The 23,807-nt window shown below is 43.0% G+C and overlaps 2 protein-coding genes across 2 annotated transcripts in view; both read right to left on the bottom strand.

Annotated features, from left to right (window-relative positions):
* Positions 1–4,251, bottom strand: part of CSRP2BP (CSRP2 binding protein) — a 57,343-nt gene extending 53,092 nt beyond the window's left edge. The window contains exons 1-2 of the mRNA XM_011979492.1: positions 3,549–4,251; positions 1,142–1,260 (exon numbers count right to left, since the gene is read on the bottom strand). Of these exons, the coding sequence (XP_011834882.1) occupies positions 1,142–1,260; positions 3,549–3,807 (378 nt within the window). The 5' untranslated portion in view covers positions 3,808–4,251. The remainder of the gene's footprint in view (positions 1–1,141; positions 1,261–3,548) is intronic.
* On the bottom strand, positions 3,298–8,607 carry PET117 (PET117 homolog (S. cerevisiae)). The gene is made up of 2 exons (XM_011979493.1): positions 8,413–8,607; positions 3,298–4,264 (listed from the first exon to the last, which is right to left on the bottom strand). Exons 1-2 carry the CDS (start codon positions 8,506–8,508, stop codon positions 4,115–4,117), a joined length of 246 nt encoding a protein of 81 aa, XP_011834883.1. The 5' UTR covers positions 8,509–8,607; the 3' UTR covers positions 3,298–4,114.
* Positions 8,608–23,807: the final 15,200 nt, after the last annotated feature.

Raw genomic sequence — 23,807 nt, 5'->3', positions numbered from 1 at the left:
TTTTCCATGTTGGTCAGGCTGGTCTCGAACTCCCGAACTCAGGTGATCCGCCCCACCCGGCCTCCCAAAGTGCTGGGATTACAGGCATGAGCCACTTCGTCTGGTCTGTTTTTTATAGAGACGGGGTTTTACCACGTTACCCAGGCTTGTCTCCTGAGCTCAGATAATCTGGCCGCCTCCGCCTCTCAAAGTGCTGGGATTACAGATGTGAGCCACCATGTCTGGCTTCATTTGGTTGTTGAACTAAAAAGTATACATTGATACCTTATTATTATTCATATTATATATTCACCTATTGATATAGAAACAAAACCAAAACAATTTAATACAACCTGGAGATCAGTAAAAAGCTATTGTTTAGGATACAGCTGGCTTAGATTAGCATGTTGGTATTAGAGACGGTTAAAAATGAACAAGTATTTCAGCAAACAAAAATTCAAACATCTCTGAGTTCAAATGCAGAAAAGCTGGGTTATGTTGGTTTTTGCAATCAGTCACCTTCCTTCTTCCAAATCTGTTTTCAACCTAGCCATCTTTCCACTTTAAAAAAAGTTTTATTGTTCTTAAAATGGCTGCCAGGAAAATAAGAATTTCATTTTCAATTATAATCTGAGCTTGGTATCACATATAAATGAAATCATGAGATTCTCAAGCCTCTCAAGCCTAATTCGCCAAGTCAGCAGTGAATATTTTGCTTTCTTTTTTTTTTTTTTTGAAAAGGAGTCACACTTTGTCGCCCAAGCTGGAGTACAGTGGCGCGGTCTGGGCTCACTGCAGCCTCCGCCTCCCAGGTTCAAGCGATTCTCCTGCCTCAGCCTCCCAGGTAGCTGGGATTACAGGGGCCCACCATTAGCCAGTTAATTTTTGTATTTTCAATAAAGATGGGGTTTCACCATGTTGACCAGGCTGATCTCGAAGTCCTGACCTCAGGTGATCTGCCCGTCTCGGTCTCCCAAAGTGCTGGGATTACAGCGAGTATTTTTCACTCCCTTCTCCATATATTCGGTATCTAATTTCATTGCGAAATAAAAAGTGCCCCTCCAAACAATTCAAAAGCTCATCCCTAAGTTTCTAGATATTCATTCCAACAAACTCCTGGGGAAACCACCCTCATGGACTCGGGGAAGGGCTTTTTACTCACTTGCTGCCATGTCAGCTTCAGCCTTTCATACTGCTCCTTGCCATCTGCTGAGCAATCCGAACAAGTAAACCTAAAAAAATTATCACCCTTAAGGTAACTGAGCTGTTCCCTCAGCTGACCTAGGAGAAAAACAAAAAGTCACATCACGGGTTTATCTAGAGCAGCGGTAACCCAAAGGTTTAATCCATTTATCACCCAGATTTTCCTTTCCTATGTTGAGTCGTATTTTCTTCAGACAACCCACAATTGCAAGATGGGGAAAAGGAAGGGAGTAAGAAAGATTTCTAATACCAAGTATACGCCCACTAAGATCTGTAGGATCCAGTAACTTTTAGGAGAAAGGTACTGGAAAAGCAGGTATTATTGCTGGATTTCCCAACTGTCACATTCCTGACTCCCAAAGGCAGGTCTCTTCACACATTCTTTCAAAAAATTTGAGCTCCCTCCGCATACCAGGCACTGGGCTAGGAACTGGGAATACAAAGTCCAAGACAGAAAATGGTGCCTGCTCTCACAGTTTGCACTTCCCTGAGGGCTGCATAGAAAATAGGTGATCACAAAAGCACAGTGGTTCTCCATGCTCACAGTGCATTGGAATCACCCAAGTTGTTCTTGGTTTTCTAAATATGCTTGGTTCTAGCCCAGATAAAATTAATCAATTTCTAAAGCAGAGCCTAGGAGTTACATTTCTTAAAGTCCCTCAGGTGATGCTGATGCTCTGTGACACATGAAAACCAAAGGAGTGGAATGTGATGTGTACCACAGGGCAGTGTGAGGGTAAATAAAAGGGGGGCCCAAGCTATATTAGTGGGAGGCTTAGGATTAGAAATTGGCCAGGTGAAAAGGGGTGTCTTTGTGTGTAGGGAGAATGGAGGCTGTGGAGATGCATATACCAGAGGAAAAAAACTGTGCAAAGCCCTAAGGATAAGAATTGTTTGTGAAGAATGAGAAGTTCACCCTAACTGCAAAGTTGTGTGGTGATCAAAGAAGCTACAGTTAGCAGGGTCCTGACCACAAAGGGCAGTTTAAAATTTGTCCTCACAGGATAAAGGGAAAGCCACTCAGAATTCAGGCAGAACCTGAAATAAATAAGCAGAGACCGCTCAGAAGCAAAAGCCATCTAACTAGTAAATTCTACGTTTCCCGTGAAAATGTTACTATTAATTTGTTAACAGTGACTAAATTTGAAGTTGAACCCATTTTAAGAAAAACATTTCCGCATGCCAGAAAATGACCCTCTTCACAATTATATATGTATTTCTCTGACTTGGTTACAAATTATATTACACAAAGGCATTCCTCAAGTAGTATATCTTTACTAGGCTCTTGCCTAACGGGAAAATCCTGTTTCGGTACGAACCATGTGATGGCTGGCAAGCCACGCTCCTCAAGTGCCAGGAAGCTGGCCATTGAAAATCTCAAGATTAGGGCCGAGCACAGTGCCTCATGTCTATAATCCCAGCATTCTGGGGGGCCAAGGTGGATCACCTGAGGTCAGGAGTTCAAGACCAGCCTCAACCTGGAGAAACCCTATCTCTACTAAAAATACAAAATTAGCCGGGCGTGGTGGTGCATGCCTGTAATCCCAGCTACTGGGGAGGCTGAGGCAGAAGAATTACTTGAACCTAGGAGGCGGAGGTTGCAGTCAGCCAAGATCACACCATTGCACTCCGGTGTGGGCGACAAGAGCGAAACTCTGTCTCAAAAAAAAAAAAATTTGCCAGGTGTGCTGGCAAATGCCTATAATCCCAGCTACTTGGGAGGCTGAGGCAGGAGAATCACTTGAACCCAGGAGCTGAGATCGCTCCATTGCACTCCATCCTGGGCAACAAAAGCAAAACTCCACTTCAAAAAAGAAAAAAGAAAAAAAAACTCAAGATTGCGGCAATCAGGGAGTGTGTATGATGTATCTTTTGCCAGCAGAAAAAAAGGAATGGGAAAAAAGACTGGTCCTAGAAAAAGGGCAAAAAACCCCTTCAATCTGCTAATTCTAACCTCTTTTCAGTATACAATAAGAGGAGTTCTCTATATAAGTTAAACGTTAACAAAGTAATTTTTATAAACTTGAACATGAATTCAACACTGGGACTGGAATTGGCCCTAAATCTCTATGATCTTGTTAGAAAAACATGGCTAATTCTTTAAGTAACACAGGATTTCCAATTTTCTCAATTTTATTGAGTTACCATCAAAAGTGTTAATTTAACAATGTGATAGAGGTTGACAGTAAGTTTCATTAGTACAAACGGGCCTATGTTTTATATAAATTTATACCTGATCGACTAGGAATAAATGTAATTATCTTTTTATTTAGGTCTCTTTTACACATTCACGCTTCTTTCACAGGTTGGAAAAACAAACCTTCACACAGGAATTGACAAATCAAAGGGAGTGAGGAACTCCTTACTGGCTGGTATCCATTTTTGGCACTTGTCACAGAAGTAGGACAGCTGCTCCTCCATCCACGACACGTCTCCTTCATCGCTGTTGAGGGAATCCCCACTCTGGTCGTGCGATAAGTCCACGGATGCCTGGTCCTCGGATTCGACAATCAGGAGCGTCTCTCCCTCCACTTCACCTTCCTCCAGTCCTTCTGAGGTCGATGTTCTCGTGGCTTCGTCATCATGCCGACTGATCAGACTACTCAGGTGGATGCTACTATCCATCCCTTCCCTCTCACAAGCTCAGCAGTGGTTCACAGTAACAACCCTAAGCTCTGGACAGTGACCTTAACAGGGCTTCTACCAGGATCACACAGACAGAGACTCTTCCAAAGAGTGTCTGCCCACACTCCTTCATTCAGATATAAGGGACCCTGAAAGCAGTAATTTACAATAGATGATCCACTGTCCTTTATTTGATTAAGTGTAAAAGGACAGTGACCAGAAAAAATATGAAGATACTACTAAGCTACTCTCCATCAACACACACACAAACTCGTGTTGTCTGTCCAATAGATACTTCACATTCAAGTCATGATTTTTGAGATCCTTTTGCCAATAACATCTTCTCTCTTTCTGCTTCAAGTTGCTCAGTCAAAATAATCTGTTCTCCCAAAAGACGAATGTTTTCTTTTTTCCGAATTTGCCTCTCAATGTCTCTGACAACTCCGTCACGAAGCCTCTAAAAACGTAAGAAACAGATTTCAGTAACATCCCGAACAGGTGGTCCCCATCCTTGTGCCATTCAAATCCAAATAACAGTGTTACCAAAATACACTTAAAACTTTCAGATTCCAAATACCCAGTTACTATTTTAATTTTCTGTACAAATGTAAAATGTAATAAACGATCAAATAAATTTGGTAGTGTGCTAAATGTTATTACTGAAATGATTTCTTATCATACTTTTAGAAATTCCTGAGCATTTAGTACAGGAAATGTAATGGGAAATAACAGAAAAAAAAAAAAAAAAAAAAAAAAAAAAAAAAAAAAAAAAAAAAAAAAACTGGCACCATGTTAAATTTTTTTTTTAATTTATTTTTTGAGACAAGAGTCTCGCTCTGTCAACCAGGCTGTAGTGCAGCGGTGTGAACTCAGCTCACCGCAACGTCCACCTCCTAGGTTCAAGTGATTCTCTGGCCTCAGCCTACCAAGTAGCTGAGACTACAGGCACGCACCACCATGCCCAGCTAATTTCTGCATTTTTAGTAGAGACAGGGTTTCGCCACGTCAGCCAAGCTAGTCTCGCACTCCTGATCTCAAGTAATCCACCTGCCTCAGCCTCCCAAAGTGCTGGATTACAGGCGTGAGCCACCGCGCCCGGCCAATGTTAAATTTTTAAACTCTAATTGATATGTAATGCTTTAAAAACTTGGCGAGTTACTACAGTAACACTCTAAACTACTCTTCAGTTAGCAATTATCCTAGCTGAACAACAAACATCAAGAGAAAAAAATGCAGATTACTAAAATCTGAACGTGGCTTCTAGCATGTAAAGTTAAAAATGTAAAAATCATGCAGAATTATTAATTAATTATATAACATAGAAAGAAGAAAAAGAAGAATGCTACTACCAGAGGAAAAAATAAATGCTCATCAATGGTAGTTACCTTAATAAGCACTAAAAAACCACAGCATTTCAGAATATGGACCTGGCACCCAAGATGAGACTTTTAAAAACATCAATTTAGTCATTACTAATAACTAACATTTTATAGTTCATTGCTCACAAAATACTCTACAGGTTTTAGGCCAGGCGTGGTGGCTCACTCCTGTAATTCCAGTACTCCTGTAATCTTAGGCCAAGGCAGGCAGACTGCTTGAGCTCAGAAATTCTAGACCATCCTGGGCAACATGGCAAAATCCCGTCTCTAGCAAAAATACAACAAAAAAAACAAAACTGCAGGGAGTGCCTGTGGTCCCAGCTACTCCTGAGGCTGATGTGATAGGATCACCTGAGCTTGGAGGCACAGACTGCAGAGCTGAGATTGCACCACTCCACTCCCACCTGGGTGACAGAACAAGCCCCCATTTCTAAACAAATAAATAAATAAATAGGTTTTTTGTTTGTTTGTTTGTTGTTTGAGGAGTCTTGCTCTGTCACCCAGGCTGGAGTACAATGGCACGATCGCGGCTCACTGTAATCTCCACCTTCTGAGTTCAAGTGATTCTTGTGCCTCAGCCTCTCCAGTAGCTGAGATTACAGGCGTGCGCCACCAGGCCTGGCTAACTTTTTTGTATTTTTAGTAGAGACGGGGTTTCACCACGTTGGCCAGGCTGGTCTCAAACTCCTGACCTCAAATGATCTGCCTGCCTCAGCCTCCCAAAGTGCTGCTACCGTGCCTGGCCAATAAATAGTTTTTAATAGTGCCTGTATAGAGTAGAATTAATGGGAGTGGGGCCCAGGGCCTGCGTATGTTTGTAGGGTTTTTTTCCAAATTATTTTACCTAGTTTTAAAACTCACCTAATATAAAACCTACTTGCTGGACCTCCTCCAGGTCTACAGCTTCATTATGAGGGATTTGAAGGAGTCCCAGGATTGATATAACTCAACTGAAACCCAACTGTCTTGAACCATGCACCCTGGGCAAGATCCCCACTGAGACAAAAACGGAGGTGCTTATTCCACTCCCCGGACCACAGGTCTTCCTGTCCCGTGCTACTTACACCATGACACACCGATACCCAGCCTCCCAAGCCCACACCATTTACCAGAATCATTCCTTCCACACCTGCCTCCCATCCTACCCTTCCTTCTCAGAAGTGTCATGTGTGCTTATGATCTGGCTCTCCATCCCATCATTTGCTATCTTCTAGGCTTCAAGGTCTATGCTGATTGCCTCACACATCCTTCCTGTGACCCTCACTGAACTACCTTTCTAACCACTAAAGACCTCTTTCTTCTTCCAACCCTAACACCTAGAACTCTGGCTCCTCATGTAGCACTGCTTAATTTTTGCTAGGTTCCTGTGAGGATTAAAGATGATATATGTAAAGTGCTTAATACACTGCCTGGTATGTGGTAGACGGTCAGGAAACAATATTCGTTATTTAATTTCTTGCTTCCTTGAATCTTCTGACACATCCAATGTGCGAAATCATTTGTCCTACTCTTTCCCACTGCTATTAATACAATGTAAGCCCCTAATGAAGAATCAGACATAAAAGGAAAAAAAAGAAACACACACACACACACACACACGTTATTCTGGTCAGCCTTTTCAACCTGGTCAACATTTTCTTCATCTCTAACTTCCAAATAACCACTTTTCCACTCTGTAACACAACGGTTCGTAGCCCCGTGTTAAAATTCTCTGGGTTGCTTTTAAAACATTGCTGAACCAGCTGCCCATCCCCAAGAGATTCTGGTTTAAACGGTCTGGGGTGGGGACCAAGCCTCAGTCACACTGTAAAAACTTTCCGGGAACGTCTGATGTTTAGCTAGGGTCCAAAGCCAAGCTCTAATCCATCCCTACCCAAACCCTTCAAAAATCACTTCACTGACGTCAGAACAACATCTGTCATATTAAATTTTACTCCATCTCAAGTTTTCCCAGGATCAACATCTTTTCGTTTCCCTTCTAAGAGGCGGAAGTCTTCTGCCTCTATTCCAAAAGCTAGCCCCTTAGGAGCACATTTTAATCCCAAATCTCTGATCTCTCCTGTGCCCTTTCATTAAGTCATCTCATCCCCACCCCCCTCGCCAAAATTCTTGTATCATCACATGCTTCCTCTCTTCTAATTTCCACAGTCTGTGAACACCAGGAACAAAGACCTCATCCGCTTCATCTCTGTATATCAAGCACACAGCACAGTCCGAAGCTCTGGGTAGGCAAATCAAGAAAAGACTGTTTACTCTTGATTCATCCTGTCCATTATTTTCACCCTTGGAGAACTAGGTTCAACCCCAATCACTGCCAAGTTGTTCTCTGAAAATTCACCAACGACCCAATTCCCCGTTCTCAGCACGGTTATGAATCACTGATAGACTCTGGAAGAGTGGAGTTTCCTCATCTTCGTATTCCCAAGGTGCTTAGTGAGGTAGCTTCCACACAGCAATCAGCCATTAAAGGTCTGCCAACTTGAATAAGAAAGAAAATATGAACTGAGAGGAAAGAATAGATGGTCAGTCACTGCTCATCAGTAGGTCACGGATATTCCCTGAAATAAAAGTACCAAAAAGAAAATCTGGAGGCTGTTATCTCTGTCGTTCCCAGATTCCAGTTTCCACAGCAAACTGTTCATTTAAAAGAGAAGTTCAAATATCTCACCAAATTATCTTGGTCAAAGGCATGGAGAACGAGTATGGGGAGGGGGGGCTCCCTTACCATAGGATAAAATCAAAAGCACTTAAAACACATTAGGCTTCAGCCCCAAACTTCGGCCAGGAGAGAGGCTGGTAACTTGCAGAATGCACCCCAAGAAACTCCTTCCCTGCCTTCTATTTTCTAGCGGCCCAAGTGACATGTGGAAAGGTCCGCACCCTGCGGGCCAACTATGACTTGAAAACAGAGCCTCTGGGCACCCCAAAAGCGTGCGTGCCGTGCAAGTGCGGAGCAAGGCCACTTCAGCGCGGAGCTCCCAAGGCACTAAGCCCGGCGGCCGGGTTTTCCTGAACCTCCAGGCTGCACACGCCCGCCGGAAGCTGCAGCGCCCGGAGCCCAGCAGGGCGGCCGCCGGCTGCAGCCACAAACGCGTGGGGTGCAGGGACGCGCCACTGCAGGGAAAAGACACGAGGACGAACTGAGGAACCGAACCGGCAGAGACCACGAGAGGCCCCAGGCCGCCGCCGCGCGCGGGCCCGGAAGAGACGGTCACGTGACACCGACCTGCCGGTCCCACTGCTGCTTCACATGTACGCCGGCCACTGTGGCCGCCGTCAGCAGCACCGAGAGGCCCAACACCACCTTCGAGCTCCTCGACATCCCCGCGCTGGCCGCCGCGGCCTCTCTCACCCGCTTGCCCGAGGCGCAGAGGCCTCCGCAGAGTGCGCGCCGCCGCCGGTTCGGCCCAGGCTCGACCCCTCGAGCGCAGAGCCCCAGCCGTCGCGTGCGCCGCCCGCCGCTGCCAGGCGCGAGCAATCGAGAGCCGAGCATAGAGCGGCGTCCCGACTCTGCGGACACTTGGCTTCACTAGGGGCCTCCTGCACACCCCGCAGGCGACAGCGTTAGACCACCCCCAATTCAAATTCTAGGAGTCCCGGCCCAAACTGGCCCCGGCACCTCAGGAGGGTGGAGGGTAGGGGTTCCACGCCTCAGCCAGTTCAGTACCAACCTCACCCCGGGCGGGGTCTGGGTACCACGCTGACCCCTCTCCCACAGACGTCCCTTCTGAGCGCCTGACTGATCCAGAAGCTTTGCTCAATACCGGCTTCACCTAAACGCAGCCCCTCATTGCTCCTTTGGCGGGGCAGGTGCCACTAGGAGACCGCCTCGTTGGGCAGCTTCAGAGGCGCGGGATTCCCATCCATGGAGTTTTTGCCTGAGGACCCATTATTAAACGCTGTAGTCGCGGTCACCTGGTTTCACCTTGACGCTGTGGGGCGACTGGTCAGGCTCGGATTATTATTATTATTATTTTGATACAGAGCCTCTCTGTATCGTCCAGGCTGGAGTGCAGTGGCGCGATCTCGGCTCACTGCAACCTTACCGGATTCAAGTGGTTCTCCTGCCTCAGCCTCCCGAGGGGATTATAGGCGTGACCCACCGCGCCTGGCCCCATGTAAGCTTTGTGATCACTTTTACACCCAAGTTTCCGCACCAGTAGTACAGGATTCCTTATGCCCACATTACTAGGGAAATAAATGATAGAATGAAGGCTTGCGTTGGGAATAGTTAAGCAATTGTGCAAGACGCATTTTCACTTCTTCCTTGGGTAGAAAAGGCAAGGCCTCCCAGAAACTTTAAGTATCTGACAGAGCAGTCAATGAAGACGTGTTTATCATTCAATAATTGTTTCCCACTAGAATTCACAGAAAACTAGCTTCCTCCGGTGGACACGGCTATAGACAGTATTGATTAAGCCTCACCAGGGACTTTTACAACATTCATCACTGTTCATAGTGCTTTACTATTCCAGTCTCTTATGTGAGCGTAAATGGCATAAGGGGACTATTGCTCTTAAAGGTATCTTTAAAGACACCTTTTTCAAATGTCATTTTGTCCTCTGCATTTTTTGCAGCCTAGAGAGAATGTACCACTGAAATGGAAAATGGAGTTCTTGCTGTAATGAACTTTGGAGTGAGAAGAAATTCACTTCAGGGTGTATTTGCATATTTCTCTTAAAAAATTATATTAGACTTCTTTTTATTCGTGGTATATCCTAGATATTTTTCCCTGTAAATCAGTGAGCCTTCAACAGAGCTGTGTGTCCTTAGAATGTACATCAGGGAATTAGATCAATCACCTTTCGTTTTATTGTGACTAATTTTTCAACTCATTTTCTTGAAATGTACTCTTTTTTTTTTCTTTGCTTTCAGGATACCAGAAGCAAAAAAAAAAGTATTCTACTTTTAAGAAATCATTATTAGCTGTGTCAAATAAAAAAGTGGGTTGGGGGACTTAAGGAGGGTCTTGCAAAAAAAAAAGGAGGTTTATCTGTTTAAATATTTATAAACCTAAGCAGTATGTTTTCCGTGATTATTGTCGCATAAACTACTGATTTGTAAGAGTGACTGCATATCATCAAACTGGGAAGCAATTATTTTTTTCTTTTTCTTTTCTTTACTTTTTTTCTTTTTAATTGAGACAGGGCATCGCTCTGTCTTCAAGGCTGGAGTGTTGTGGCGTGATCTCGCTGCAACCTTTGCCTCCCAGATTCGAGTGATTATTGTGTCTCAGCCTCTGGAATAGTTGGGGTTACAGGCCTAAGCCACCACGCCCAGCTAATTTTTGTATCTTTAGTAGAGATGGGGTTTCACCGTGTTGGTCAGGCTGATCTAGAACTCCTGGCCTCAATGATCCACCTGCCTCAGCCTCCCAAAGAGCTGGCATTACAGGTGTGAGCCACCTTGCTGGCCATGAATACATTTTCAAAAAGAAAAGTTCAGACTTGCTGATCACCTCTTTTCTGGTGTTGATTACATTCATTCTTTGAACAAATCTTGAATGTGTCAGAACAATGTATTCAAGGTACCCCTCCCTGCATTCCTCAAGCATGTCAGTGCCCGGAAGGAAAAGAGACTGGTGTACAAAATTATCATAGCAAAAAAGGGGAGATAGTTGACAAGAAGTAAATGTTACATTTGTGTCCCCCCAAATTCCTATGTTGAAACCCTAATCCCCAAGGGAATCTATTTGGAGGTGGGGTGTTTGGGAAGTAATTAGGGTTAGATGAGATGATGAAAGTGGAGGCCCCATGATGGGATTAGTGCCCTTATAAGAAGAGAAAGAAACTAGTGCTGACTCTGCACCATGTGAGGACACAGTTGGAAGACTGTTGTCTGCAAACCAGGAAGAGGGCCCTTACCAGAACTCAGTCATGCCAGTATCATGATCTTGAACTTTCCAGCCTCCAAAACTGTGAGAAATAAATTGTTGTTTTAACCATGTACTCTATGGTATTTTTGTTATAGCAGCCCAAACTGACTAAAACAGCAGTTAACTGTTTCCCAAAGTTAAGTGTGGGTGTGGGCCTACCCCAGCTGAGGAGAAGATTCCAGACTCAGTTCTCTGTCAGAAACTTCCAGCAACTCTCCTTCAGAAACTGAGTCCTGGTTGTCTTGAACTCCTCTCTCACTTCCTCTCTTTGCTGAATCATCACTAATGCCCAGTAAATGAAAAAGCCTTGCTTTGCCATTGATGACTCCTGGTGACAGGGACACCTGAAAAAATCCCAGAGGTAAGTACAGGTAGGACTTCTAGTCCAAGGTAGAAGACAAAATTGAGGCCCTCTCCCACACAGCGAGAGTAAAAGCATCACTTCATGTTAGCAAACAGCACACTGAGGCGCAGGGCACATTTTAAAGCTGTTTATTATATCAAATTATTTCATCTTTGAGATAACCCTATGACGCAGATGCTGTTCAATTGTCTCCATTTTACAGGTGGGTGTGGAAATGGAAGCACATTTTGTAATGTGTCCACAGCTAGAAAGTTACAGAGCTAGGCAACCTAACTGGCTTTTGGTTTTGTTTTCAAAAGATTAAATTCGCTTGGTTTAATAAAAGTTTAAGACACATAACATGTCTTTAGTTAATAAATACAAGGGGAATGTGTATATATCTAGAATGTTCCAATTCCATATTTTAGCTACTTAGAAAAATGGGAGGAGATAGGGCAAGAAGGGAGAGACGTGACTAGACACACAGAGAGGGTAGAGGGATAAATAAAACCGAAACCCACAGACGTGGCTGCCAGGTACGTTATGAGGTAGTAGTGTTCACCTTTGTGAACACGTGAACTTGAAAACAGAATTTCAAAGAGTTTGTCTCTCTGAAATCCTTTTTCAAGTCTTCCATTCCTCACTTTGAGCTGAGGAGCCGCTGTCACCCTCCAGCAAGATGTTATTGGAAGCGGGCCTCTGTGAGCAAAGTTCTGCAGTACAAAGTGGTGGGAAGTAAGGCTCTGCCTTCATGTAGCAGCTCATTTGCTGCTTGACTTGGGGACAGTCTCTTACTTTACTGGGCCTCAGTTTCCTCCTCTGTACTATTGAGATAATAACATGTCTTCTACCTCATTGGTGGTGAGAGAATTAGTTAATAGTATGGCTTTGCCAAAGTCAGCTGTGTGGCGATCATGCCTGCTGGAGCATTCCAGCCAGTGACCTCCATTGGTCCCCTGTGAGTCCTAACACCTGGACACTCTCAGTGACCCTGAGGGGTGGGGAGGGAAGAAGACAGGGGGAGGCGCAGAATCCTTGTCTTTAAATATTTGCAAAATGTCTGTTTGCAGCTGAGTGGGCCTTCTGGTGACGTCCCAGCTGACAGCAGCACTTCTAACAGTTCTTGCCCAAGCTGTGAATTAGAGCTTCATTGTTTCACAATACTTGGTGTGACTAAGTTCTTTTAGATTCAGAATTTACTTATATTATCAGGAGGAAAAAATGTCAATACTCTATTGCCATTATGAATAGAAGAAAAGAGCCGTCAGATCTTTCGAATACTATTTCAGCTGCTACAAATGTATGAATTGCTGTTTTTTTGTTTTTTTTAATGGCTTTAACTGACAATAGTATGTGTTGGCAAAGATGTGGAACAACTCTGCACTCCTGGTAGGAGTGTCAGCTGGAGTCATCTATATCCCATGATCTAGCAACTTCACCCCCATATGTATATCCAGCAGAACCGTATGCATATGTGCACAAAGAAACGTGCGGAAGAGTGTTCACAGCCACGCAACCACAACAGGAAAAACTGGAAACTACCCAAATGTCCATCAGCAGGAGCATGGATGGCAAATTCTGATATTTTCATACAATAAAATCCTATACAGTCTTGAGAATGAACGAACTGTTGCCACACTAAGTGATGTTTAGAGCTGGTGGCCAGACTATATTATTTAAAGCTGGTAAATCAAGCATAGAGGTCTAAATATATTTAAAGGCATAGAAGTAAAGCTTAAAAACAATATAATCCCTAAGTTGAGTGGTATGAAGAGAGAATATATGCTGATTCCATCACGTTTATGGAAAGGAGTGAAAAAGGCTGGACACGGTGGTTTGCACCTGTAATCCATGCACTTTGGGCGACTGAGGCAGGCGGATCACTTGAGGTAGTAGTTCAAGACCAGCTGGGACAACATAGTGAAACCCTGTGTCTGCTAAAAATACAAAAATTAGCCAGGCGTGGTGGCATACACCTACACTCCCAGTAACTCAGGAGGTTGAGGTGGGAGAATCACTTGAACCCAGGAGGCAGAAGTTGCAGTGAGCCGAGATCGTGCCACTGCACTCCAGCCTGGATGAGAGTGAGATCCTGTCGAAAGGAAGAAAGGAAGGAAGGAAGGAAGGAAGGAAGGAAGGAAGGGAAAGAAAGAAAGAAAGAGAAAGAGAAAGAAAGAGAGAGAGAAAGAGAGAAAGGAAGGAAGGAAGGAAAGAAGGAAAGAAGAAAGAAAAAAAGAAAGAAAGGAGTTAAAAAATACTCTCAGGAAGATCCTAGGAAAAAGTGCAAACTATGATAAGAGCATCTAACTGTATTGCAAACATAACATTGAAAGAAAGAAGCCAGGCACGAAAGAGTATTATTCATATAAATTCCACTTACAGAAGTCAGCGTGGTGGTTACCTTATTGGAGGAGAAGGAGTATTTGCTGGGAGAGGCATGAATGGGGTTTCTGGGATGCTGGTACCATTCTGTTTCTTGATCTGGGTGCTAGTACTGGGTGTTTGTGAAAATTGGTCCAGTGGCACACCAAGGCTGTGTGGTTACACATACATGCATGATACACTTCTATACAAAATCTTACATAACTATATGAACAGAAAAAAAAGACTTTTTTTGTTTCTTTTATTGTCTTTATTTTCTTTTGATTTGGTATTGTGCGTTTTTTCTTTTTCTTTCCATTGGTTCATAGCCGATAGCTTTACATTTTATCATCATTTCTTGTATCAAATAGCTTTTTTGCTGGGAACTGTGGTTCATGCCTGTAATCTAGGCACTTTGGGAGGCCAAGGCAGGCAGATCACTTGAGGTCAGGAGTTCAAGACCAGCCTGGCCAACGCGGCGAAACCCCATCTCTATTGAAAATACAAAAATTCGCCAGATGTGGCAACGCGTGCCTGTAATCCCAGTTACGGGAGGCTGAGGCAGGAAAACCGCTTGAACCCGAGAGTTGGAGGTTGCAGTGAGCCAACATCATGGCACTGCACTCTAGCTTGGGCGACAGAGTGAGACTCCATCTCAAAAAAAAAAAAATATTGATCAGGAACTATGTGCAGGAACAATGATCAGGAACTATTTTTAACATAAAACCTGTTATTTAAAAGAGTTAGACTCCGAGAAGAATGTTATCAGGAAATTTTATCCAAAGTTGACATTTAAATCTACCCCCAAGATTTGCTTTTTTCTTCTCATAATTATATGTCATTTTTTTGTTTTTATTTTTCTTTTTTATAAGAATACCATGTAAAGGAAATGTAAATAATTATTATCCATGAAGCTCCTTTTAGGATTATCCAAGCTCGCTCAAGTTGATCCCAGTGAGTTATACAAATATCCTTATTTTTATGTTTACCAAGGTGGGACGAAGCTTAGGAAGCATGGCTGATTTAACACAATTTGCTTGTAAGGTCGGAACATGGAACTTTGTGTATCGCTATATTCTAGTGTCTTGGTATCCTAAGATCACATCAGTTCCTGCCCCTCTCAGCTTTGGATTGACTTAGATGCGCCCAGAATGGCCACTGCTTTCCTGGAGAGGACAGTGGGTGCCTTGCCCTGCCATTGGCCTGCCTTCAGAGTGAACTTACCTCCAAAGACAAAAATACGAAGTTGACCACCTTAAAAACCTCTCAGTGGCTCCCCATGCCTACAGGATAAAGTCCCATACTCTTTAGGACAGCATACTACCCTGTCCTTCCCTTCAGAATCCTCTAAGCAAGAGACAACATCAAAAAAGAAGTACAGTTGGAAGTCAGGGCTTGGAGAAGAATCAACAAATGAAAACTAAGGGGAGGGAATGCAGTCATCTCCCTGTGTTTGAACAACGTGGTCACATAATCTTTGTTCCACCTTCACTCACATAAGGGTGGGGACTTAAAAAAATGCCTTCCCTACTGAGTGTGTAATTTGGCTTATGTTATTTGCACTTATGTTATTTGGCAGCTCTCATGGAAGAGCTGGGTTTCGAGTCACTTCTGTCTTAAAGAATAGTAAATCACTAGTACCCTAGCAGGAGGTATCAGTAGAAGGCACAGGTTTAAACTGGACTTGATGGTGGGCATGAATGTAATAGGTCAAGGCAGAGGCATCAGGCAATGATCAGAAGCTCGTAATCATTGGAGCTGAGAGAGAAGGAGGAGGCACGGAGAAGGAGGTTTGTTTGGGAAGAAGGTGGAGGGTGTCAGCTGAACTGGCACCAGTGACTGATAAATTTATCAGTCTCAGCACTAAATGATTACAGAAACATCACACCACAGGGCGCCCCATAAAGCACCATTATGACCATTTTAAATGCCAGCAAGAAGGCTTGCCTTGTGTATGGCCCTGTAGTGGGCTGTACAGGCAGACAAGGCAATGACATCCCACCTTCTTCAGGCTGAGGCTCTGAAGTCAGCATATAACGAAAAATCAGAAACAGTTAAAACCACCCTTGAAAACGTCTTGGGAAGGTGACATGTTGAAGAAAATAGATATTTTCTCAGGAACTCCAAAAGAGCCAGTTTTTCTTCCAGCACTGGGATTAATCACCATGAATTCAATGCAGTATCTATCTAACTAATCTGAAATTCTGCACAGGTTTGTCTCTTCTCTCCCATTCAGTAACTGATTCAATCATTCGTTTAGATCAGTGTGGACTGGTGGGTATTTATTTTGTACTTTGGGTTATAATCCAATATTACTTTATTTTGTTGCTCAGATGTCTCCAGCTTTGGCCGTTGGGAGATCTTTCAGCTCCTCTGCTTCTCTGACAGACCCTCATCAATGTGAATTTTCCTTGTTTAACACTTGTCTATTTTCTGGCACTGCACAATATTCTGCGTTAATCTTGTATATTTCCTGCCCAAGTCTCAGAATCTGCCATTTCTCCAAGAATCCAAGGTTCTTTTTATTGTAGAATATATTGGAATCCAAGATGTAGGTCCTGGCATGCTTGCTGCTACTGGGACTTTGTTTCTTTTGGGCCCTCTCAGCTGACAAAGCACAGAAATATATGCGTGTATACTTATCTGTGCATGTTACATATCTACAAATATTTCTGTATGTAATTACCTGAATCTATATTGACTAAAATGTGAGACATTGCTGATGTCTCCAACTCTAGTCCATCACCACATGGATTATTCTAACTTCCTTTGTTTATTGGTAAATTCCTACTCCATCAGTGAGGAATCAGGCTCCATCTTCCACTATCCACTTGTGCAATTGTTTGATTCCAGTATACATGTATAGCAGTCTCAGGATTGTTTACCTATAGCCTGTGGGAAACAACTTTACCTACTAGAGTACCATGTTTTTTGCAGTTCCTATTGCTTTTGGCTTTATAGACCTCATTTATTCCAAAGTTACCAAATCAGCACCTTTGCCTTCCACCCCTTCAGTGATATCATTTCATATGTTTGCAATACAGTTAGATGCTCTTATCATAGTTTGCACTTTTTCCTAGGATCTTCCTGAGACTATTTTTTAACTCCTTTCTTTCTTTTTTTCTTTCTTCTTTCCTTCTTTCCTTCCTTCCTTCCTTTCTCTCTTTCTCTCTCTCTTTCTTTCTCTTTCTCTTTCTTTCTTTCTTTCCCTTCCTTCCTTCCTTCCTTCCTTCCTTCCTTCCTTTCTTCCTTTCGACAGGATCTCACTCTCATCCAGGCTGGAGTGCAGTGGCACGATCTCGGCTCACTGCAACTTCTGCCTCCTGGGTTCAAGTGATTCTCCCACCTCAACCTCCTGAGTTACTGGGAGTGTAGGTGTATGCCACCACGCCTGGCTAATTTTTGTATTTTTAGCAGACACAGGGTTTCACTATGTTGTCCCAGCTGGTCTTGAACTACTACCTCAAGTGATCCACCTGCCTCAGCCGCCCAAAGTGCATGGATTACAGGTGCGAACCACCGTGCCCAGCCTTTTTCACTCCTTTCCATAAACGTGATGGAATCAGCATATATTCTCTCTTCATACCACTCAACTTAGGGACTATATTGTTTTTAAGCTTTACTTTTATGCCTTTAAATATATTTAGACCTCTATGCTTGATTTACCAGCTTTAAATAATATAGTCTGGCCACCAGCTCTAAACATTCAGGAAACCAGCTGTATTAGTTTGTTCTGACGTTGCTGTAAAGAACTAACTGAGCCTGGGTAGTTTATAAAGAAAAGAGGTTTAATTGACTTACAGTTCCACAGCCTGTACAGGAAGCATGATTGGGGAGGCCTCAGGAAACTTACAATCATGGCAGAAGGTGAAGGAGAAGCAAGTACATCTTCACATGGCTGGCAGCAAAGAGAGAGAGAGAGAAAGGGGAAGTGTTACACATTTTCAAACAACCAGATTTTATGAGAACTCTATTATGAAGCAGCACTTGGGGGGTGGTGCTAAACCATTAGAAACCACCCCCATGATCAAATTACCTCTCACGAGGCTCCACCTCCAACACTGGGGACTACAATTCAACATGATATTTGGGTGGGGACACAGAGCCAAACTATATCACCAGCATACTTGACCTATCTCCTATCTTCTGCTTTTTCTCATTCAGCTTTTGTTGGTTATATCACTCCTTCACTGTCAGAGTTTATAACATACACATTTTGCTCTTTTTTTTTTTTTTTTGAGACACAGTCTCGCTCTGTCACCCAGGCTGGAGTGCAGTGGCTCAATCTCGACTTACTGCAACCTCCATCTCCCAGGTTCAAGTGATTCTCCTGCCTCAGTCTCCCAAGTAGCTGAGATTACAGGTGCACCACCATGCCCAACTAATTTTTGTATTTTTAGTAGAGGTGGGCTTTCTCCACGTTGGCCAGGCTGGTCTCGAACTCCTGACCTCATGTGATCTACCCGCCTCAGCCTCCCAAAGTGGTGGGATTACAGGCGTGAGCCACCACGCCTGGCCTACCTTTTGTTCTTTAACCATAATTGCCATGTTTGTTTTCATCTTAGTTGCATCTTTAAATGGATTTGATGGTCATCGCCAGTCCCTTTGTGTCTTTTCTCCATTTACCCTCTATTAGAATCTTTTAAAAAGTGTTGTAGAAACTATATTTCCTGAATTCTTGCACATTAAAAAACATGTTTGTGTTGCCTTGTCTCTGAAGTACAGTTCAGCTGAGTAAAAATTTCCTGGGTCACAGTTTCTTTGCATGAAGACTATATAGACTTTTCCCATCTGTCCTCAAATATCAAATATAGCTGTGGCAACTTGGAGGCCAGTCTAATTTTCTCCTTTTAGTTAATTACTTTGCATAGTCCCTTAAAGCATACTTTCTTTATCTTTGAAGTCCAATAACATTACAAGAATATATTTTTGAGTCAATTTTCCTTGGACATGAGGTACCCATTCAATTTTTAGACTCATACTTTTAACTCTGGAAAATTTTTAAAATTACATCTGTAAATACATTTTCTGTTCTATTCAAATTTCTCCTTCAGGAACATGAATTATGTGCATATTGGATCTCCCGTGCCTGCCTGTCATGTTTATCACTTTCTGTCTAATCTTTTTTAAACTCTGGTCATTTCTATTTCATTTGCCTTCCTTTCTCTATTCTAATCGATAGGTCTATCTTACTTCAATGGTGTCTATTCTACCCTGGAAAAGTACACTTGGAAATAATTTTTTAAATGCTTTTTTGAAATTCTACTTATTTATCCAATGCTTTTAACTCATAGTTCATCTTTTTAAAATTGTGTAAAATACACATAGCATAAAATTTACTACGTTAATCACGTTTAAGTGTACAATTCAGGGGCATTAAGTACACTCACACTGTTGTGCAACCAGCACCACTATTCATCTCCATAACTTTTTCATCTATCCAAACAGAAACTGTGTCCATTAAAACGTAACTCCCTATTCTCCCTCCCTCTAGCCCCTGGTAAGCGCTATTCTACTTTCTGCCTATACGAATTTCCCTGTGTTAGGTGCCTCATGTAAGTGGAATTATGCAATATTTGTCCTTTTCTTGTGTGACTTATTTCACTTAGCAATAACACCTTTGAGGTTCATTCATGTTGTAGCACATGTCAGAACTTCCTTCCTCTCTAAGGCTTACTAATATTCCATTGTATGTATATACGACATTTTGTTCATCCATTCATCTGCTGATGGATATTTGAGATGTTTATACCTTTCGGCAATTGTGAATAATGCTGCTGTGAATGTTGGTGTGCCAGATTCTGATCCCTGCTTTCAATTTTTTCAGATATACAGATAGTTCCAGAGTTATGATGGCTCGACTTATGATGTTTCCACTTTACAGTGGTGCAGAATTGATAGACATTCAGTATGCTTCTCAACTTATGATGGGGTTGTGTCCAGATAAATCCATCATAAGTTGAAAATATCAAAAGTCAAAAACTCTGGCCGGGCACGGTGGCTCATGCCTGTAATCCTAATACTTTGGAGGCGGAGGCAGGCAAATCACCTGAGGTCAGGAGTTCGAGACCAGCCCCGCCAACATGGTGAAACCCCGTCTCCATTAAAAATACAAAAATTAGCCAGGCATGGTGGAGCATGCCTGTAATCCCAGCTACCCAGGAGGCTGAGGCAGGAGAATCCCTGGAACCTGGGAGATGGAGGTTGCAGTGAGTCAAGATTGCGCCACTGCACTCCAGCCTGGGTGACAGAGCGAGACTGTCTCAGGAAAACAAAACAAAGTCCAGGTGCAGTGGCTCACGCCTGTAATCCCAGCACTTTGAGAGCCATAGGAGGGCAGATCACTTGAGATCAGGGGTTTGAGACCAGCCTGGTCAACATGGTGAAACCCCGTCTCTGGTAAAAATACAAAAATTAGCCAGTCATGGTGGCACACACTTGTAATTCCAGCTGCGTGGGAGCCTGAGGCAGGAGAATCGCTTGAACCCGTGAGGTGGAGGTTGCAGTGAGCCGAGATCACACCACTGCACTCCAGCCTGGGTGACAGAGTGAGCCAAAAACTCATTTTCAATTTATGATATTGTCAACTTTTTTTCCCCTATGGGTTCACTGGGATGTAAACCCGGGAGTGGAATTGCTAGATCATAAGAAAATTCCACATCTAACTTTTTAAGGAACTGCCATCCTGTTTTCCACAGAGGGTGTATCATTTTACATTCCCACCAGCAAGGCACAAGGGTTCTAATTTCTAGACATCCTTGCTGACATGGTTTGGGTCTGTGTCTCTGCCCAAATCTCATGTCTAATTGTAATCCCCAGTGTTGGAAGTGGGGCTTGGTGGGAGGTCATTGGATTACTGGGATGGAGTTCTCATGAATGGCTTAGCACCATCCCCACTTGGTACTGTATAGTGAGTAAGTTCTCATGAGATCTGGTTGTTTAAAAGTGTGTAGCACCACCCCACTTCCTCTCTTCCTCCTGCTCCGGCCATGAAAGACTTGCTTGCTTCGCTTTCACCTTCTGTCATGATTGTGAGTTTCCTGAGGCCTTCCCAGAAGCAGATGCTGCTATGCTTCCTGTACAGCCTGCAGAACCATGAGCCAATTAAACCTCTTTTCTTCATAAATTACCCAGTCTCAGGTATTTATTTATAGCAGTGCAAGAACGGACTAATACACTTGCCAACACTGTTTTCTTTTTCTTTCCTCTTCCTTTTTATATAATAGTAGTCATGCCAACAAGTGTGAAATGGTGTCACATTGAGGTTTTTATTTGCATTTCCCTAATGATTAGTGGATGTTGAACATCTTTTCATGTGCTTATTGGCCATTCATATATCTTATTTAGAGAATGTTTGAGTCTTTCGCTCTTTTTTTTTTTGAGGCAGAGTTTTGTCTTGTTGCCCAGGCTAGAGTGCAATGGCATGATCTTGGCTCACTGCAACCTTTGCCTCCCAGGTTCAAACGATTCTCCTGCCTCAGTCTCCTGAGTAGCTTGGATTACAGGCATGCACCACCACACCTGGCTAATTTTGTATTTTTAGTAGAGATGGGGTTTTTCCATGTTAGTCAGGCTGGTCTCAAACTCCCGACCTCAGGTGATCTGCCCACCTTGGCCTCCCAAATTCCTGGGATTACAGGTGTCAGCCACTGCACCCGGCCTTTCACTTTTTGAATTGAATTGTTTGATTTTTTGTTGTTGAGTTGTAGGCATTCTTTATATATTCTGGATATTAATCTCTTGTCAGATATATGACTTGCAAATATTTTTTCCCATCATGTAGGTTGCATTTTCACTCTCCTGATAAAGTCTTTATGTATACAAAAGGTTTTAATTTTGATAAAGTCCAATTTATTTGTTTTTTCTGTTTATTGCCTGTGCTTTTGGTGGCATACTGAAGAAATTATTGTCAAATTGAATGTCATGAGGCTTTTTCTTCTAACAGTTTTCTTCTAACAGTTTTATAACTTTAACTCTTTGTTTAGGTCTTTGATCCACTTTGAGTTAGTTTGTGTATATTGTATAAGGTAAGGACCAACTTCAATCTTTTGCATTTAGATATACAGTTTTCTCCCCCAAAATTTGAAAAGATTGTCCTTTCCCAATTGAATGATCTTAGCACCCTTGTTGAAAATCAATATATAGGTTTATTTCTACACTTATTGTTCTGTAGTGGCCTATATGTCTGTCCTTATGCCAGTCAGAACCACACTGTTTTGATTACTACAGCTTTGTAGTAAGTTTTGCAACAAAAAAGCATGAGTCCTCCAACTTTGTTCTTTTTAACATTGTTTTGTAAGCCGGGCATGATGGCTGACTCCTGTAATCCCAGCACTTTGGGAGGCTGAGGTGGATGGACCACTTGAGGTCAGGAATTCGAGACCAGCCTGACCAACATGGTCTGTCTCTACTAAAACTACAAAAATTAGCCAGGCATGGTGGTGCATGCCTGTAGTCCCAGCTACCTAGGGGGCTGAGGCATGAGAATCGCTTGAACCCAGGACGCAGAGGTTGTAGTAAGCCAAGATCGGGCCATTGTACTCCAGCTTAGGCAACAGAAAGAGACTCCATCTCAAAAAATAATAATAAATAATGAAAATAAAAAAAGATTGTTTTGGCAATTAAAGGTCACTTGATATTCCCTATGAATTATATAGTGGGTTTTATTTTTATGAAAAACAATCATGTTGGATTTTGATGGCGATTATGCAGAATGTAGATAGCTTTGGGTGATATTGTCATGCTGTCAATATTAAGTCTTCCATTCTATGAATTAGAGGTGACTTTGCATTTAATAATGTCTTTTTAAATTTCTTTCAGAAATGTTGTATAGTTTTCTATGTAAAGTATTTTGCTTCTTGTGTTACTTTGTAAATATTCTATTATTTTTGATGCTGTCGTAAGTAGAATTTTTTTTTTTTTTTGAGATGGCGTATCACTCTGTCACCCAGGCTGGACTGCAGTGGCGTGATCTCGGCTCACTGAAATCTCTGCCTCTTGGGTTCAAGGGATTCTCCTGCCTCAGCCTCCCGAGTAGCTGGGATTACAGGTGTGCGCCACCATGCCTGGCTAATTTTTGTATTTTTAGTAGAGACAGGGTTTCACCATGTTGCCCAGGCTGGTCTCCAACTCCTGACCTCAAGTGATTATCCCGCCTCAGCCTCCCAGAGTGTTGGGATTACAGGCGTGAGCCATCGTGCCCGGCCCCAAATGGGTTGTTTAGCTCTAAAAGTTTCTTTTAATGAAACCAACCTTTAGGGTTTTCTACATAGAAGATCAAGCAATCTGCATACAGAAATGATTTCATTTCTTCCTTTCCAATTGGATGCCTCTTTTTTTTTTTTTTTTGAGGTGGAGTTTTGCCCTGTCGCCCAGGCTGGAGTGCAATAGCATGATCTCGGCTCACTGCAACCTCCCCCTCCCGAGTTCAAATGATTCTCCTGCCTCAGTTTCCAGAGTTGCTAGGATTACAGGTGCCCATCACCATGCCCAGCTAATTTTTGTATTTTTAGTAGAGATGGGGTTTCACCACATTGGCCAGGCTGGTCTCAACTCCTGACCTCGTGATCCACCCGCCTCAGCCTCCCCAAGTGCTGGGTTAACATGTGTGAGCCACCGAGCCCTGCTGGACGCCTCATTTATTTTCCTTGCCTAATTGCTCTGGCTAGAACTTCCAATAATATGTTAAATAGAAGTGGCAAAAGTGTGGCTGGGGACAGTGGCTTACGCCCTCTAATTCCAGCACTTTGGGAGTCCAAGGCAGGTGGATCATTTGAGGTCAGGAGTTCGAGATCAGCCTGGCCAACAGGGTGAAACCTCATCTCTACTGAAAATACAAAAATTAGCTGGGTGTGGCGATGCAGCCTATGATCCTGGTTACTGAGGAGGCTGAGTCAGGAGAATCACTTGAACACGGGAGGCGGAGGTTGCAGTTCCAAGATTGCACCACTACACTCCAGCCTGGGCAACAGCAGAGTTTCACTCTTTTAAGTCAAAAAAAAAAAAAAAAAGAAAAAGAAAGAAAGAAAGAAAGAAAAAAGAA

Source organism: Mandrillus leucophaeus, unplaced genomic scaffold (assembly GCF_000951045.1).
Source record: "Mandrillus leucophaeus isolate KB7577 unplaced genomic scaffold, Mleu.le_1.0 Scaffold202, whole genome shotgun sequence".
Lineage (NCBI taxonomy): Eukaryota > Metazoa > Chordata > Mammalia > Primates > Cercopithecidae > Mandrillus > Mandrillus leucophaeus.
The sequence above is the reverse complement of the archived record's forward strand: the minus strand, read 5'-3'. Positions and strand labels throughout refer to the sequence as shown.